Below are 19,189 nucleotides of genomic sequence, written 5' to 3' on the forward strand. Positions count from 1 at the left end.
AGCTATACGAGGCAAGGTATCCATATTTATATTGCTAGGATATCTTTCGTATATGATCTAGAATATTCTATATGAAATTTCTCCATGAAAACATTCTAATTTTTCTTAGACTTCTATATGGCATTCCTTCTATACTAATTTTAATTTTATATCCTATTTCTAACAAACGATTCTAAAGAAAGTCACGTATCAACATTATATCATCTCTCAAATAATTGTAAATTAATTTTTTATTATATTTTAAATCGGATAATATCATAGAATGACAATATTACTTATTTTATTCTTTTTCTTTAATATACGTCCTTCAAATATATCTTTAAGTTAATCACCAGAGGCACATGATCTATCACTAACTTTATGGACTCGTCATTTCATAATTCGTTTTTATGGCCACCAGACCCACCCTCCCGATGGAGGTGCAACCTCTGCTTTGTCTAAATCGAACATTCTAGCTTCGATTCCACCTGGTTGTATTCTGATTCAATAATATCCCAATGCTATTGGTGTGGGGTTTCAGATTCAACTTTGGATTAGCAACTAGGGCTAGTGTTCTTCAACAAAAATCGCCAGGTCTGGTGTGGCAGTGACCATGGCGGTGCCAGCTCTCTTGGCCTGAGATGGCATCTTGTGTCATGTCAGCTCCTTTTTCGATACTGATAACGATCATTGATGGAAACATAGAATGGGATGTTATTTGGTTGATGTTTTTTTCAACAGGAAATAAAGGTATAGGAAAAATCCCATTAGTTTGGAAGCATCCTTCTAAAGACTGTTGTAAAAGTGATTGGTGAAGACGAGATGGCGCAGATGCTTCATATCGGGCTTGCTTGTGTGACTCGAGTCTAGGATAGATGCCATCGATTGATAAAGTTGTTTAAAGGATTGTTGACTTGTAGTTATTGGATTCTTCTGATTATCGGACCTCTCCCAAGGATAATAATTCTAATTTTTTAGAAAACATACAAACATCATTAACGTAAAAAAACCTTCTCGTTCAATCTTAATCTCCCTCTATTGTTGGATGAGACAAAATTAACATCAGATAAAATAAAAATGTTACTTGAATATCAAAGTGAGATGATTCCAACCCATATCCCCATTTACTCAATAAAAACAAAGAATGATCAATCTCCTTAAAAAAATGGCCCATGCAGGTCTCGAACCTGCGACCTTCGCGTTATTAGCACGACGCTCTAACCAACTGAGCTAATAGGCCACTCGTGTTATGCTTTGAGTTTATAAATATTCAAAAGCATACAAACACATAAGAGATTTCCAAAATAAAATTGGACATTATAATATATAATAATATTAATTTGATTAAAAGGTTGAAAATTTGACATGTTCTAATTATATGATTAGTAAGTTATATTGTGATTCCAAAAGAGAAATTGTTTCAACTTCATTGGTATATTATTTATAATAATGATCAGGGTAAGGATCCTGTAAAAAGTGCTCAAAGTGTAAGAAGTGTGAGAAGTGTATTATAACACTATATATAATACTATATAACACCATATAAACACCGTATAACAATATGTAACGCCATATAATACCATATAACACTATGTAACACTATATATCATTATATAACAAATATAACACTATACATCTATCATAGACATGCTATCAGACAACCTATAGTGTTATATTTGTTATATAATGATATATAGTGTTACATAGTGTTATATGGTATTATATGGTGTTACATTTTGTTATACGGTGTTTATATGGTGTTATATAGTATTATATATAGTGTTATAATACACTTCTCACACTTCTTACACTTTGAGCACTTTTTACAGGATCCTCTACCATAATGATCATATGACTCATTTTTTATATTCGGTCAAATCACCATAAGTAAATGATTAGATAGACCATTTTACATTGCAATTTCGATTTATATAACTTAAACGAAAGGTGTACAAAGATCAGTCTTGTCACATCCTAATTTGGTCCAAGACAGGGATAGAGAAACTTACACCAAATACTAATATCGTGTCGTATCATATTGATGTCGACTGAATATATAAGGTACAATATTCGGTTTTGAATTTAGCTCAATTTCGGTAACGGCACCATGCGGTACAGTGGTTTGATACCGATTCAGGACTTTTAATGGTACACCATGGCCGTACCAAACCGGTACTGACCGAACATATATGGTAAGGTATTGGGTTTTTGTTTTAGCAAAACTTCAAAGTTGGTACTATGTGGTACGATATCAAAGTTTTGCTAAAACATATGGTTCTGTACGGTGACGGTGACATTCTCACCCCTACTTTCCCTAGTCCTAGATAAATTTGGTTTTGATATTTGATACTTAAACAGTTTTTTACTAAATAGTAAATATTAACGGCATTATAGATATTGTAGGCCGGTGAACTTTTATGACATGTACAAGCCTCTTGTGGGACAACAATTAAATAAATGAGAGAAAACTGAAAAGAAAAACGAGACATTGAGTTAATCGTGACTTAGTAGTTAACGCACATAGTAATTATCTATATACTATATAAAGCATTTCATTTCATTGGGATAATAAGAGAATTTCTCCTAACAATTTTAAGACGCCATAGGAGATCTCAGCAGGGGAGGAGCTTAAAGGAGGCCAGACCGGGCCTCGGCCCGTGCGGTTTTTTCGCCTAGTAGTGTTAAATTTCAGGTTTTTGAGAATTTTTTTAAATGTGTATTGGTTCGGCCCAGGCTGATTTTATCTCCAAAAAACATCGGCCCATGCTGAGTTTTAGGTCAAGATCCGCCACTGGATCTCAGGCACCACTTTCCTCTTCCGGCTCTCCATTTTGCTCTAAAAAATTAACACACAACACCAAATAACAATCACTACCAGTTGTTGAATGGTAAATGTTACTGACTTGTGTAACTTGATTAGACTCAATTTGAGTATTCAAGTTTACTTTTTGAGTTTTGCTTTGCTTTCGCTATATTCATGATTCAGTTCATGGTTAGGGTTTTAGGATTTTAACTGGGAGTTCTGAACCTTGATTCATGATTCGGTTCATGCTTTGCAGTGTTTGTCGCTCGTCGTCGTGCTCACTGCTTAATTCAGGATCATGCCTTCTAAAAATTGGTAAGTTCAGGTCTATGAATTCAAGAGGGTATTCGTTTTAGGGCTTTTATTGAATTGATTCTACTTTGCTGTGTTCGCCACTGATGTAATGTGTTTTGCTTTAAGTGGTCGCCATGCTTGCCGATTAATTCAGGTTTAGGAACAAAGTGCTGGATGAAATAGGTTACAATCAGGAGACTTTAGAGGGAGAGAGAGAACTGGAGTTAACAGTGCCAATGCGGGCATCATTGCCCAACAGGTGATCTCGCTAACCGTTTCCAGTCTAGACATATCATTTTTTAGTACATATACCCTGACAAACTTTATTAAAAAAATGACAGAATACATAAACTACTTTGGGTACAAAATTTCTTTCAAGTTTGCCACAAGTTTCATGACATTAAAATTTTTAGTTAACAGTAAATTATATAAATAATCCTTTTGGTATCTATATTTTCCTTTTAAGATGATATAAACTTTTACTAAGTTAGGGAGTCTTTATCTGGTATCCATGATTTTATTGTTAACATGACACGAATGAAGCTAATCTTATATGCTGCATGCTCGATCGAATGCTTGATGATGATGACTTTAGTATTATCAATTTCAGGGTGTCCCACCCCACCTCTGGAATCTGGATGTTAGAATAAAGTGGCCAAATGATCTTTACTTAAAGTGGGAGGAATTTTGTGTACATCAACATATAGATATCTAACAAGTTTAATGTCAGTGCTGGTAAACTTCTCGCTCCTAACTGATAGTGTGAGCAACAGTTAACGACTCAAGTGCACTTTATTCCGCTTTCCATAGTGCGAGTCATTTGGGTAAACTAACTGCTTTAGAGATATGGGTACATCTGTTATAAACTGTGACAAGAAAATATTCCGTTTAGCAAAATGTGATCTCTTACAAGTAGATGATCATGATTCTGGCTGAAAAGCCAATTAGACAACAGTACTAGAGGTGCCAATTTTGATCCATTTAACCTAAGTTTACTTGAAATTGTTTAGGTTATATGCAAACTCACAAATTCCATGTCAATTTCATATCATGTTCTCGTGTCATATATCCACACCCTTTGTATTAAGAGAAGAAAAACACCTGTAGCTAGAGGTGCAAAAAACCAGGTTTTTTAATACCCGGGTTCGGTACATACCCGGGTACTGATATGACCGGGTTTTGAATTTTCGACTATTGCCAATACCCGGGTCGGGTTCGGGTCCGGGTATTGGTCAGGAAATCAGAATGCCCTATTTCCGGGTTCAGGTATGAAAAAAACTTGGGTGGGTATTAAAAAAACTCAAACGGGTATTCCTAAAACCCAGTGTAAGTAGGAACTGGAATAATCAAAATGCATGTATCCCTAAAACATGGTATCGGTTATTCCAAAAACCCGGTGCTAGTATCCTAAAACCCGTGTACGGGTATTATTAAACCCGGTTACGTTTATTGAAAAAAACCTGGGTATACATAAAATCTGGGGATAAAGCGGGTCTATAAAAAAACCCGGGTTCGGGTTTGAGTTCTCAGCTGGAATACTATACCTGGTCTATTACTCATAGGGTAGGGTAGGGTCAGGTTCGAGTTGTCAATACCCGGTTTTTATAAAACTCTGGTCCGAGTTCAGGTTTTTTGTACACCTCTACTTGTGGCGATAGCAGATTGGCGGATGATCTCCTTTTGGGCTGCCCAAATAAGTCACAGCTAATATAGATCAAGTCTGATAGGCTGGCCCAAAATTTTAGAATTTTACTGATTTTTTCTATATATGAATAAAGGCCGAAAAAGCACGTAATTGAAATTGAATAAAAGGTTGATGAGGTATTAATAAAGGTGGGTCAACCGTCTGCTTTCAGTGGGCCTGATTCTACCCAATAGACTAATCATCTATTACTTTCAGTGTTTCCTTGTGGGCCACAATGGACCTTGTGGGCCATTATGTATTTTCTTAAATTATCATTTGATAAAAAAATATTAATTATTTATGATGTATTTTGTTTTATTATGAAAGCTATACATGCATAACGGTATTCTTGACACGAATTCTTTCAAAATTTTATTTATCTTTTTCATATATAATTAAAAGCTGACTTACGACTCTAGCTCATTACACCAAGTAGTCTCCTAAGACCGTGGGGTATGATGGGGCTTGGGTTGGGTTTGGGTTGAGGCATGAGTTGACACATGACTTGGGGGGGGGGGGGGGGGGCAAACATGAGGTGACCTACATTCAACACGGTATGGTAGGGCCGGGGTTTGGGGCGCAGGTTTGGTGGGCTTCGCTGGACTGACCTGCTGGGCTATTTGTTTTAAAACAACAAATTTAATTTTTTTAATATTTTTAAATAAAGAAAATTACATAAAAAAAAATTCCTAACGTTTATATTTGTTTTTTTATCTCTTCTCTCATCTCCAAGACTAGTTGCAACTCGTCACCCTGTAGGTGATCAATCGGCTGGGATAGAATTTTCAAATCATCCCGTCTTTGTTTCAGCGCATCTCTAGCGGCATCTCTAGCTTCTTTGCTCTTTCGTTGTTCGGCCCTTTGTTGTTGGAAGACGTTGAATGTATCTAACTTGCTTGCAATGTCATCCAACTGATCGTTGTATATTCCCCTACGCGAGCCCGAACTCCCAGCTGAAGGCGATGCCGTACCAGATCTTGATTTTTGAGCACGCCTTTTTGCGGCATCTCTTCCATACTCAGGCCGGTTTGGGCTTGGCGAATCATTCAAAAGGTCCTCAAACTCTTGATCTCGTGCATCAGATTGGGCTTGGACGAGGCCCTTGACCTTTTGGAAGACGTGTTCGATTCGCTACCACTGGGGATATTCGCCCACTTTGGATGGAACTTACAAATCTCCCAACAATGCATGAAACGAAAGTCGATCCCCACATTTGTTTTTAATGTAACCACAACGTTTGTCACAATGTCGGCTTCGGTTTTACCACTTTTTGGGTTTTGCTTTACTTTATTTAAAAACCCACTAAATTTTGTAAATTGGGTGCTTATCTCGCTCCACTTCGAGGATAAGCTATCGTTTTCACGATAAGCCTCCCTTCCCATTTCTTCATGGAATGCTCTACTAACCGCTTCCCACAAATGGGTTCGATGTTGAGAATATCTTATTTTAATAAAAACAGAATTTAATATATTACAAAGTTATATAAAAAATAACCATTAATAAAAAACAAAGTTTAAGAATACATAAAGTTGGATGTTGAGATTGTTGACACCAAGCCCTCGCCAATGCAAGTTCTTCAGCAACGACCCATTTTTGTTGTTTTCGTTTGACGGTTTCAACTGCTTTCTCCGCCTCGGTTTTTTTCTTATGACTTCTCTTTTTGATGGGTTTCGATGCGGAAGGAGCGTCGTTGGGTGGTTGAGTTTCGGGGACGGTTTCGGTTTGTGAAAGGTCGATGGAGGGTTGTGAAAGGTTGATGGGCGTTTGTGTAAACGGGGTAGGTATCGAATCATCGGTGTGTGGGAAGTTAATATACAAACGATTCCCAATATACAATGCATAACTCGCTTCAACGGGCATAGAAGAGTGTATGAAAAATGGACGAGGCATTGGACGATTGGGTGGTGGGCTAGGATTATTTTCTTGGAATGCATACGGGTTGTTCGGGTCATAAGCACGGTTATGAGGATGCATTTTTTCGTTTTGTAGAAAGAGAATTGAAGATGATTATAGAAGATGTGGTTGAATGTGGTAAAAAATGAAAGAAAAATGTGAGTTTTATAGTGGAAAAATAATTTTTTTAACATAGCCGTTGGCCAACGGCTAGTTTGGTTTGGCCATTCACAGCCCGCCATGTCAGCTTGTCAATACTGCCCCAAGCCCCAAGGGCCACGCTTCAACCCAAGCCCACCCGGGGTGGTGGCTTGGGCGTTTTCTCCCAACCCAAGTCCCATACCCCATAGTCTAATTTCTCAAAAACTCATTTTTAACACTTTCAAAAAGTTATTAGGAGAAGCAAAAGTAACTTTGTCAAACACCTTTTTAACTTGTAAAAGTCAATAAGTCAATAAGGAGTTTAACTAAGCAATCCCAAACATGCCCTTATTAGTTATAGCTTTAGTAGTACTAGCAGCAGTCTTAATCATGATACATACATTCACAACCGTACATAACATTTTAGTGAATAAGTATAACCGAAAATAATTAGATATCTAACTAGGAAAGCAGAATCATACATTTGTTTTAGGGTTATTGGATTTTATCATCCCAAATTATTGGCTACTGGCCGCTGCCACCCCCAACTATCACTTTGACGTCTGTCACCCCCAACTTAACACTTAGTGTGTTCTGTCACCAAATCGTTAACTGATCACTAACTTTAGATCCCGTTACTATACTTTTGGGGGTGTCATAGGGATCTTAGGGAGGTTTTAGGGATCTTAGGACACCCCAAATGTATAGTAACAGAATCAAAAGTTAGTGATCAGTTAACGACATGGTGACAGAACACACTAAGTGTTAAGTTAGGGGTGTCGGGCGTCAAAGTGATAGTTGGGGGTGGCAGTGGCCAATAGCCAATAATTAGGGGTGATAAAATCCAATAACCCTTTGTTTTATGATGGGAGAAAGATAAAAATAACTAGGAAAGAAGAACCATACTTTTGGTTTCCTGACGTCAGAGGCTTTGGAACTACTTAGTCGAGTTTAAAGGGTCATGCATAGTAATGTTAGGGGACGTAGTTTTGTTATTCAAAAAGTGGTAACGACACAACTTGTTGCTCGTTTACCATCTATCTCGATGTAAAATTATAAGTTAAAATGGCTGAATTGGTTTTAATCTGACTTCATTGATTCAAATCTTAATAACAAGTGGAAATACAAAATCCTAATAACAATCTTAATGATATAATTGATATATGTTTAGATAATATACTTTTAACCATGACATTATCATAATCAGAAAAAAAAAAACATTAATAGATATTATAAAAATGAACATATAGCACAACATATTTTTCTATATTTTCAAAATTGCAACAAATAAATTAGGAAAAAAAAAGTTAACACTAAAGGAAAATTACGAAAATAAATACTAACCAAACAAATTTCACCAAAACAAACATCTAAAGCGTCTAAATTTAAAGAACACATGAACATCCATTCACTACAGAATGTGACACTTATTCTAAACGTCTAAAATATCATCGTATTAAAAAGTTCATCTGTTTAAAAATCTTGGTGGAAAATAAAAAAGGAAAATGCTAATGTTTCTTTTGATGATTTAAATAAGTTAATGTTTATTTTGGTAAATTTTTCTAACAATAATCACAAAACTAATTAGCTCATTCCAAGGTGATAATTTTATAAAGGTTTCTTTTGTGTACCTAGAGAAATGATTTTATTCCCATGAGAGTTGAGACAATGCCCCACACCTCTTCTCCTCTCTGTCTGCCCTTGAAAACAAAACAGAAGAAAAACTTTGTCTTTCTTCTAACCAAATCCCATATTTCCTCACTCACACACACCAATATGGGTCTGATTTGAACCTTTAGACCCGACCCAGATCCTGTTCATTCCATCTTATTCACCCATAACAATCTTTACCATTTTCTACCAACCCAAATGGAGAAAAGTCACATGATTATACTTATTGTCACACTCTCTTCTTCTTTTGTAATTTTTCTTATTCTTTTCTTGATTTGTGTATGTACAAGAAAAAGGTCTGCAGGAAATGAAGCATGGGATAAAGAAGCAAACCCTGAGTTAAAAAAACAAACTGAAGTTGAAGATATAGAGGTTAAAGGGGACTTGATAAGGTTTGAAGGTGGTGAAGATCTAACTTGTTTTGATATATTGGATGCTCCTGGTGAAGTGATAGGGAAGTCAAGTTATGGTACTTTGTATAGAGCTAACTTGTTGAGTGATTCAGTTTTGTTGTTGAGGTTCTTGAGACCAGCTTGTACTGTTGGGAAGGTACAAGATGTGATGCATGTTGTACAGCTTTTGGGGGCTGTTAGGCATCCTAATTTGGTGCCTCTTTGTGGATTTTATTCTGGGCCTAGAGGTGAAAAGCTTCTTGTTTATCCCTTTTTCAAGAGAGGAAATTTAGCTCAATTTATTAGAGGTAATTTTTCATTTATCTTTAATTTCTTGGTGTGCATGATTTAGAGAAAAAAAATTACTTTTGTTTTTTTTTTTATATTTTTATGAAGCATGTTAGACCACCTGTAGTGGTTGCTCAAAGGGGCGTTTTTTGTGCTGAATCACCGCCAGTATCGCCCCCTAGCCATTAAGCATGGGCGTGATTGGCAATTTTTTTGTGCAGCCGTTTTATAAACCACGCCAAAGGGGGAGATCTTGTCCCATCAGATTTGAGCTTGCATTGTTTTGTCCAATAACATTTATTAAATTGTTTTTTTTATTTTATTTTATTATAGACATAATGCCCCACAATCCCTACATCCTCACTACACCCCTTTTGTAAAAACGCCCAATAATGTCTCATTGCTGACTGGGCTGTCACATGGTACAAAACGTCTTAAGGCGGGGCATTATTCACCCCAACGACTACGCATCTTCTTAGCAATAATAATTTATTGGTGTGCATGATTAAAAAGAGACTTGCTTTTTTTTACTTTTGTGTTTTTATAAAGTTATTCAATGAAATAGTGCCCTTTTGGGCAATGATAAATTAACATAAAGCAGAAAAAGTTACTGGTTCATGGATAATGTAACAAGTGATTGTACTGTACAACCATTTTATGCAGCTTATGTATTGTAAAGATCCAAACTTTATGGTTTTCTTGTACTTGTTTCTTTCCCCTTGGTGCTTCTGATCAATCTTAAGATTCATATTTGTCTTCTATCAAAATTACACATGTTTACCATGCGTTTTACGCCATGTGGCAGTCCAGTCAGCAATGGGGTATTATGGGGCGTTTTCTAAAATGGGTGTAGTGGGGATGTGGGCATTGTGGGACATTATGTTAACCATAAAAAAATCTTATTAGCCAAACAAAAAGGATATTAACTATGATTGGCCAAAACAAAATCAACCAGGCGTGGAATAAAGAACGCCTCAAGCATTTTCTTGGAAAAAACGCCCCTGTGGGACGTATGTGGGCGTGATTGGGCGTGCATTTGTAAAAAAAAACGCCCGAAAAATGGACGACTTGGTCTAACAAGATTTGTGGATATCTTGAAGATTAGGACTTTGTGATGGATAGCTATTTGTTTTTCAATTTATAAAAGGCCCATTATTTATGTTTTAATCTTTACTTACCCATCAATTTCATATTCTAAAATGACTTGTTTGACCTTAAAAGTCAAATTTTGGCTCTATTGGCTACAATAATGTCCACCACTTGAAAATTATTAACTAGTCATATAAATTATTACCACCTGGCAATTTTCTTTATCTTTATATAGAAAAAAAAATTATTAGAGTCTTGATTGGAAATAATATGCATGTGGTGAAGGTCTCCTTGATCATTCTGGTCATCAGTTTAGATCTTTGTCTTTATTATTATTAGAATATTAATTTAAATTTATTATTTTGAATTATTTAATCTCATTCACATGCTGCTCATTTAAATACTTCATTGGGGCCAATATTAAACTATAGAAAATTAGAAACTGATTATTATGATTTAATAATAATAACTTTTAAAGCACAAATCCAAACACTATCTTAGATCCTGCAAAGTATATTTGATATGGTAGCTGATGTTTTTTTTTTTTTTTTTTTTTTTTTTTGAGCAGATGAGAATGGTGAGTCACACAAATGGGAAATCATTTATAAAATATCAATGGGTATTGTTAGAGGATTAGATCATCTGCATACAAGCCTCCAGCGGCCGATTATCCATGGAAATCTCAAGTCGAAAAACATACTTTTGGGACGAAATCATCAACCTTTTGTATCTGATTTCGGCATACATCTTCTTTTGAATACAACGGCGTTACAAGATATGATAGAAGATGCTGAAGTTGAGGGTTATAAAGCGCCTGAATTAACTAAAGCGAAATATTTTACTACTCAAACTGATATCTACAATCTTGGGGTGATTTTACTTGAGTTAATTACTGGTAAGGAACCGATTAACGGAAAAACGAACGCTAGTGAAGATTTACATTTGCCGGCCTTGATAAGAAAAGCAATCTTGGATCATCGGATGTCGGATTTATACCATCATGATGTTCTTGAAAACGATAATGGTGGATCAACTTGTGTTAATGAAGATATTATTATCAAATTTGTTCAGCTGGCGTTAGATTGTTGCTCTCCTTCGCCTTCTCATAGGCCCGACATAAAGCAGATTTGCACGAGGCTTGAAGAAATTGGACGAAAGTCATGAAGTTTTACGCGTTGGGGACAAAAAGTGGTCAAAGTGGTCAAAAGGTTCAAAATCTTGGAAACAATGGGATGAGGGTTCTGCTTTGGTGTAAATGAGTTCAGTCGAGTCTAAATTCAACTGGGCTCATTTAGATTATGAGAGCTCGAGCTTGAAGTCGACTCATATAATGCTCTATGTCAATTGTCAAAATCTCGAGCTCGACCTGTAAGAAATGTTGTAAGCTCGAGCGTGGCCCATAAGGAATTGTTGTAAGCTCAAGCTCGGTCCTTATATTAGTGAACGATTTTTCATTTATACGTAGTATAAATATTTATTATAATTACATATGTAATAGTATTTACTAATTAAAGTATATAAGAATTTTATATTTATTTAAGCAGTAGGCGTCCTAATCAAGTCGAGCTTTTATCGAGCTGATCTCGAGGATCTAACGGACAGCTATAATCCAGCTTTGTTGCGGTGTTATTGAAAGTTGTACTCGTAGTATAGGGTTGTACTGTACTGTAGTGTACTGTAGTCCATAGGTTTCCTTGGTGATTTAGTATGGTGATGATGAAGCACATGTGTATTGAAATTGGTTTTGATATGGGTCAGACATGATCTTGAATGCTCAAAGTCAGAGCCTTAATTATTGGTGGTTGGTTGACCCATTCTATAGAGTGGTGCTTAGACTAGACGGTATGGGGGCCGGCTAAGGCCCGGCGAGTCCTGGCGCCGGTCCCCCACACCCCCCCCCCCCCAAATCCCAAAACGGCAAAAGCAGCGGCCCACAGACGATTGTGACGCGCCTCCTTTCTCCTCTTGCCTCTCACATATACCTATACATACATACATACATATATATACATAAAGGGGTTCATCCCCCACCCCCCTAGGTTCATCCACTTCAAGCCACTCCTACGTGACGCCGACGTGGCGGATTGATGGCCCATTCTTTTGAGGATGGGGCTCTTCATACCCTCTAGTCTTACTTTTTGTTCACCAAGAAAAGCAAACATCAGAATTGCCAATTATTGAGAATATTCAATTAGATAATTTGTTTTCAGTTTTCAGTACAACTGTTAGATATATGACAAATCAAGAATTCCATTTATTATAATCTTTTCTCTCTCACATACATCACCTCCACAAACAGCACTTGCACTTCCAGTTCATTTCTTTTCAATATATAGCTGGCAAAGTTGATTGGGAAGTTATATGGGCCAGTCTTTCTATTAAAATATGATTAAATTATACAAGCTTAGATTTTGCTAAAGTTATTAATCATGATATATATATATATATATATATATATATATATATATATATATATATATATATACATATATATATATAGGGTAATGCTAGACAAAAAACCCTAAAAGTTTTAGGAAACTCTGGAAACTCAAATCTCCCCCCATTTTTACCCAACTTCCCGACATTTTTTTTTGAAAAAAAAATAACACATGTAATATACATGTTTTAAAGTGTTTTGGGCCAAAAAAACAAAAAAGCGCCGAAGGGATGTTTTTAAAAAAAATAAACAAATTTCAGCAATGTCCGGTTGCCTAACATGTGTTAGGCACAAAAGACAGAAACTTGCTGATTTTTTTTTAAATCATTCCTTCAGCGCTTTTTTGATTTTTTTTGGCCCAAAACTCTTAAAAACATGTATATTACATGTGTTATTTTTTTCAAAAAAAAAAATGTCGGGAGGTTGGGTTTTCTATATATATATAGGGTTTTCTATATAGCCCTACCCTATATATATATATATATATATATATATATATATATATATATATATATATATATTTATATGTTTTCATTAATATATGCTTTTATTATGGCGGTAGCATCTTGCTACAATGAATAAAATTTCTGTCGGCCGTTCAAAAAAAATATATATATATATGCTTTTATTGCCCATGGCTTTATAGCCTAGTGGCATCTTGGGTGAGATAAGACTTTGGGACTAATAGGTCCTCGGTTCGATTCCCACATAGGGGGTTTTCTCATATTTATTGGGTTTCCTCCTGAATTGGTGTATAGGTATTATGCCTAGTGGAGATGGATATGATCGGGTGGTTCCGCTGGTGGCACGATGATACTCCAGTGGTCCGTCAGTGATCCAAAATTTGCCGTTCAAAAAAAATGTATGCTTTTATTATTAACTATAACTAATTATAACATTAGCTCCAGCCATCATGCATAGCAAGTGTAGGGATTCTATCAAATAGATCCTCATATAGATCTTTAGATATAACGCGTTGATTCCGACCATAAATCGTTATCAACCGCGATTCGAATTTTCATCCAAAGAAGTTTAACAATTAGAAAATGTTTCAACCCAAACACTAAAATCACACAATATCCAAATGTACAAATATCAAAAGGTGCTATAATAATTCAGGTCAAAGTCAACTTTGGTCATGGTCAACTCGGGACTAAGGCGATTTTTATCAAAGTCAACCATGGTCAGAATCAAAGACCAGCATAAGTCAAACAGAGCCAAAGGTTGATTTAAGGAAGGGCAAGATGTGGTCCATGTGGAAACTGCTAGAATTCTATTTGCACCTGTATTATAGTGTGTTTGTAATAAAGCTTGTAATTGTATAGCTAGTTTTCTCATGAATTGTATTCTCAAATGGGCTGGTTATAAGCCCAACTGGCCCAACTATGCGTTTGTGGCTTAGTTGGATCATAGAAAAAACTTGGGTCGAGATTATTTTCCAGTTACAGGATTCTCTGTGCGCTAATCGCATGTGGTTTTGTAACCGTTCTTTTGTTTATATCTATTAAATTTGTTGGGTAGGCTCTCCTTTACCAAAAAAAAAAGTTAGGCAATTTGATTAGTTCTATAATATTGTTTACAAAATTTAAGTAAAGAGGGGACCTCAAATCTTTGCTTTCACCATGAAAGATCTCCTCGACTATCACAAACAGGTGACAATAGATGAAACGAAAAAGAAGTTTATACAAGTGGTGATAATAGCAACATGTTGGGGAATATGGAAAGCAAGGAATGAAAGTGTTTTTGATGGGAAAAGGGCTGATATAGAAGCGATCTTCGGGGAAATGCAGGCAACATCATATTTATGGATTAAATCCAGAGCAAAAGGGTGGAACATGGAATGGAACAACTGGAGACATTTCGAGGTGTCAAATAGCTAGTTTTATGTAATGTTTTTAAAGGTTTACGGTGATCAAAATGAGGTGGTTGGCTTAGTAGCTTACTAACCATTTGATTATGTAATCTGTATGTTGAAAATTTCTGGTGATGAATGAAGTTTTTTGCTGTTAAAAAAAAAGGGGACCTCAATTCTCAAAATTACAATGGATCAAGTTTGAACTTTGAAGAATAGCAAATCAATGTTAACTTTTTTTAGAATGACGACAAACATAATCACTAATCCTACACCACCTAAAAAATCCATCTAAATGCCCACAATGGAGTTTGAACACTCACCGCTTGGTTGGAGTGAATTCAGCAAATACTTCTTTTTTTTTTTTGAATGGCAAACCTTACATACTCCTAAATTACACCAAATAAATACTAATCTACTCTTTATTTGGGATTGAACCCAAGACCTCCAATGCAAATACTTCTTAGCAGCAAATCAAGGTTAATAATGTTAGGTGTTAAATAATAGAGGGACTTGAAGTGTAATTGTAGAGTAGTATAGGGGGTTATTGTGAACATGTCTAGTTGTACTTAACTAACCAGCAGATGAATGAGAAGGGTAGCTAATGATTTGAGATTAATCTCCTTCTTCTTCTGAGAATTCTTCTTCTTCTTTCTCTGTATTAGCTCAATCTCTCGATTACCATTTTTGTTCGTAACAATGGTATCAGAGCTATCGTCCTCTTGACTGTGGGTTAGGCAACAAGAATTCCAATCAATATCAATCGACAGTGAGTAATCTGGATTGGAATTGATCAAAATCAACTATTCAAGAACCAGTTTCTACAACAACACACAACAACCGAATTAGGGCGAGAAAAAGAATTCCAATCATTCAGTGGGTAGCCATCGACAACGAATTGAACAAGAATGGCAATTAGGTCATCGATCAGATTTGATGATTCAGAGCACAACAACAAATCAACCATGAAAGTAGCAATGGAAAAGATTATGACACTGAGCCAAGAAGGTACGGTTAAGAACTATTGTGAGGAATTTGAATCTTTGTTCAATTGGGTTAAAAATTCTAAAGAGATTAATGAATATTATGCTATATATCTCTTTATGGATGGTCTTGAACCAGAAATTAGAGATGTTTTTATAACATGGCATCAATATAGTTTTCACACACTGAAAGACTACATTTCTTTAGCCTTGAAGTTGGATGCACATAAGTTGAAGGATTCGTTTTCTCCTTATGATCCAAATTCTTCATTATATGAGCCCCACAAGGTGTTTGATATATTGTCTGGGAATGATAATGGTGAAACAAGTGAAGATAGGGGTGAGGATTCAGGGAAAGATTCAATGGAATCTGGCCAACATGAAATGGGGTTTTCATGTCAAGATTCATGTGTTAGTAAGCATGCCCTTAAGTTGTTTGATGAAATGCCAAATAGATTAAAAAAACGAGACTCAAGAGACTATGGGCGAATTTAATAATAGGAATGATCTTGCTCATATTGATTTTCGTAAGAATGAAAATGAACATGGTTCTTTAAATCAAGATTTGAGTATTCAAGTGTTTGATCAGACGTGTAAGAAGGTTAGTAATGAGAAAAAAGTAACTTTTGGTGATGAGATTCAAGAACTTATTGATCAACAGTCATTTGATGATAAGGGTTTCAGAAAAAAATGGAAAAGATAAGAAAGATAATCAGGTTCATGTCATTATTTGTAAGGATGCACATGAAAAGGGTATTTTAATTCAGGTTATGAGGGAGGAATTTGCGTATATGGGCCTTTTAGATGATACAGATATGAGTTCCAAATTTGAAGTGGTTTACCAAGAGATAATACAAATGAAACTCATTTTATTATTTGTAGTTGATGCAACACACATGGATGAAGAAATACGAATACAGTTGAGTCTCAAGTTTTGGACAGATACTGGTTGGGTGTGTAATGATGGTGAGGTCATTGGGTTTGTAGTTGCTTGGGAAAGTGGTGACAAATGTGTATGGAAGTGTTTTTCAAAATACATGTATTCAAAAGTGTTATCTTCAAACGCATATATCAGTCATTTACAATTAGTGTCTATGAGGTTAACAAAAGAAATAGGTTATTGGAAATGGAAGAAACGATTAGATTGGACAGATAATGGTTGGAGATGGGTGGAAAGTTTGGGTATGAATGATGAGGGTTTTCAAGTTGTGGGTAAAAAGAGCACAGTGGTCAAGAACGTTTCTTCTAATCAAGCTAGTGTTTCTAGTTCGAGTGTGTAACGCCCTGTGTTTTGTACTTTCTATTTATAGCTTGTCTTACTCGTGTTGCTAATTTTGGAAGCTTTGTATCATTGTACTCGTTCCTTCTAGTACTCGTTGTAAACTCGAGATTTTGATCATGAATGAAAACTTGCATTTCCTTGTTACATACTATACATACACCATAATACGATTAATCATGAGATCATTTGATACTTCTTTGTGATACTTACAAACATATGTTGAACTTGTAAATATGTGACATATACTTGTTACTTACAAACATGTTACATACTTGTACATTACACTTTTTGCCTAGTTAAATCATGTTTTATTTCATATTTCACCTTGTTACAAGTTAGGGGAAACATTGTTGCATATTATTACACAACTTAACTAATAAAATTACTCATTATAATGTTTTAAAAAAATAAAAAACTAAAGAAACATGGCAGCCCAAATTCAGCAAAATTCAGCCCCATATAGTTGGGTTTTGTGGGCTAGTTTCAAGGTGTAACCCCTTCTAAACACTTCCAAAGCCCAACCCATTGAAACCCTAATCCTTCCCCCTATAAATACCACTTATAACCAGCCTCCCTACCACTTTTGCAACACTAAAAACTCTCAAAACATCCTCCAAACCGTAGCTGAAAGCAAAGGTTCGAGTAGATTGACACCCCTTCACGAAAATGAGCATAACTCACTCAATTCTTATCCGATTCACTCGATTCTTTTTCCTACTTGCTTGTATAATCATGGGGTTCGATTCCTAGACTTCTCCTTGGAGAAATCAGACCTGGAAATGCCCCGAAATAGTCCATAAACTTTCTGTTTGTTTTTATGCTCATCAAAAACTTGTTTAAATCTATGCAACTTGTGTCCAACACATCTCATACCTATGTCCTAATGCTTACAACTTATCCCATGGTTGGTTAAGCTTAAAAACAAGGTTGAGACATCTAAATCAGAGGTTAAAACCTCATAAACTTTCTGTTTTTAATTAGGGTTTTACCCACAAGTAATGTTCAAGTGTGAAACTTGTTGAATGTGTGATGGTTGGATTAGCTTGGGCTATCCTTCATAAGAATCCACTCATTACTTGATGTTTTGCTATAGATTAGTTGTTGTTAATACCTTGATACTTGTATGTTCATGACCCTCCTTGTTGTTTATAACAACAAGTGTAGTGGTGAACAATAGAGGTGCCTAAATGGAAGCTTGTTCTTCCTACCTCATGTATGTATTCTATGACACAAAGAGGTACCTAAATGGAGACATTAATCTCCTACCTCATGCTTGAATCATAAGACTTGTAAACTATATAATATCTAAGTTATTCTATATGTATACATCTAAGTAACTAAGACTTGATGATGACTTAATAGTTATTTGTTAAGTGGACGTTACATCATCTATGACCATGCCCTTGTTACGACTCTAATGGATCTTAGAATCCATGAAATCATACCAACTCTTTTGAGTTTCAATAGTGTCAAGAACAAGAGTTATGCGTACAAGATGATTATTTTCACCTATGTTACTTTCTATATATTAAAAACTCCGAATCTATAATCTTCCGTTATACGCCAAACTCACACACCTACGTTTCCTTGTGTAGAAGGACAAGGTGCTCCGAACTAATTCATCTACAAACTTGCTCTCGGAATTTCAAGTCACCACTTGTAAACCGTGAGTATACTCGTATTTCCCCCTTTTACTTTTACCACTTTTGGGGTGTAACATGTTTACCTATTAACTTACACATGAACACTTTGTTAAACACATGAACGTTCCTATAACATGCTTGTATACGTGATGACTTGATACTTTAAACTTGGGTTATTCTTATGTGTTGAACTTATCATTAACTTCGTACGAGCCAAACCTTGACATATGTAGCGCTATAGGATTAACGACCCGCCCGTAAACTTGAGGTTATGTCTTGAGCATATTGCGTTTTCTTGGTTTGATATGTTAGACACATGCCATATTTAAGGTTTATCTTGAATCATATGCTTGCCATGAGGAATTGATCACACTTTTTAACTTATGCTATGTACGTACCAAACTTGTATACTCGCCTTTGCTTTTGCATTGAATTGTATTTTTAAACATGTTACAGGTTGATGATGATGAAATGAAAACGGATAGCAAAGATGCCTAAATACTCACTTAGACGTTTAGGTTTAAAGTGTTGTATCAATTTTGTTTATGTTATGTTGAACAATGTTGTTATTTGCTTTTCTTGTAATGTTTTGACATTTATTTTGGAAATGAAATTTGGATTATTAAATTATTGTCACAAATAGCGTTATGATGTCTCGAGCAATCTTCACACTTCGTCTCATCCCGATGTTTCCGCCATTGGTTGGGGTGTGACAGATTGGTATCAGAGCCATAACTATAGGGAATTAGGAAAATTGC

The 19,189-nt window shown here is 35.6% G+C and overlaps 1 protein-coding gene, 1 long non-coding RNA gene and 1 other non-coding gene across 4 annotated transcripts; 2 read left to right on the plus strand and 1 right to left on the minus strand.

Annotated features, from left to right (window-relative positions):
* Positions 1–1,145: 1,145 nt before the first annotated feature.
* TRNAI-AAU lies at positions 1,146–1,219 on the minus strand. Its single transcript has one exon. It is a non-coding gene; the product is annotated as a tRNA-Ile (tRNA).
* Positions 1,220–2,589: 1,370 nt separating this feature from the next.
* LOC110906289 lies at positions 2,590–4,033 on the plus strand. Of its 2 annotated transcripts, XR_002573804.2 has the most exons (4): positions 2,590–2,867; positions 3,039–3,097; positions 3,203–3,335; positions 3,687–4,033. It is a non-coding gene; the product is annotated as an uncharacterized LOC110906289 (long non-coding RNA). The 2 variants fall into 2 exon arrangements; XR_002573803.2 differs by lacking the exon at positions 2,590–2,867 and having other exon boundaries at positions 2,876–3,097.
* A 4,390-nt stretch (positions 4,034–8,423) lies between these two features.
* LOC110905017 (putative kinase-like protein TMKL1) lies at positions 8,424–11,774 on the plus strand. Its single transcript, XM_022150892.2, has 2 exons — positions 8,424–9,165; positions 10,803–11,774. Exons 1-2 carry the CDS (start codon positions 8,664–8,666, stop codon positions 11,396–11,398), a joined length of 1,098 nt encoding a protein of 365 aa, XP_022006584.1. The 5' UTR covers positions 8,424–8,663; the 3' UTR covers positions 11,399–11,774.
* The last annotated feature ends 7,415 nt before the right edge of the window (positions 11,775–19,189 follow it).

Source organism: Helianthus annuus, chromosome 14 (genome assembly GCF_002127325.2).
Source record: "Helianthus annuus cultivar XRQ/B chromosome 14, HanXRQr2.0-SUNRISE, whole genome shotgun sequence".
In the NCBI taxonomy this organism is placed as follows: domain Eukaryota; kingdom Viridiplantae; phylum Streptophyta; class Magnoliopsida; order Asterales; family Asteraceae; genus Helianthus; species Helianthus annuus.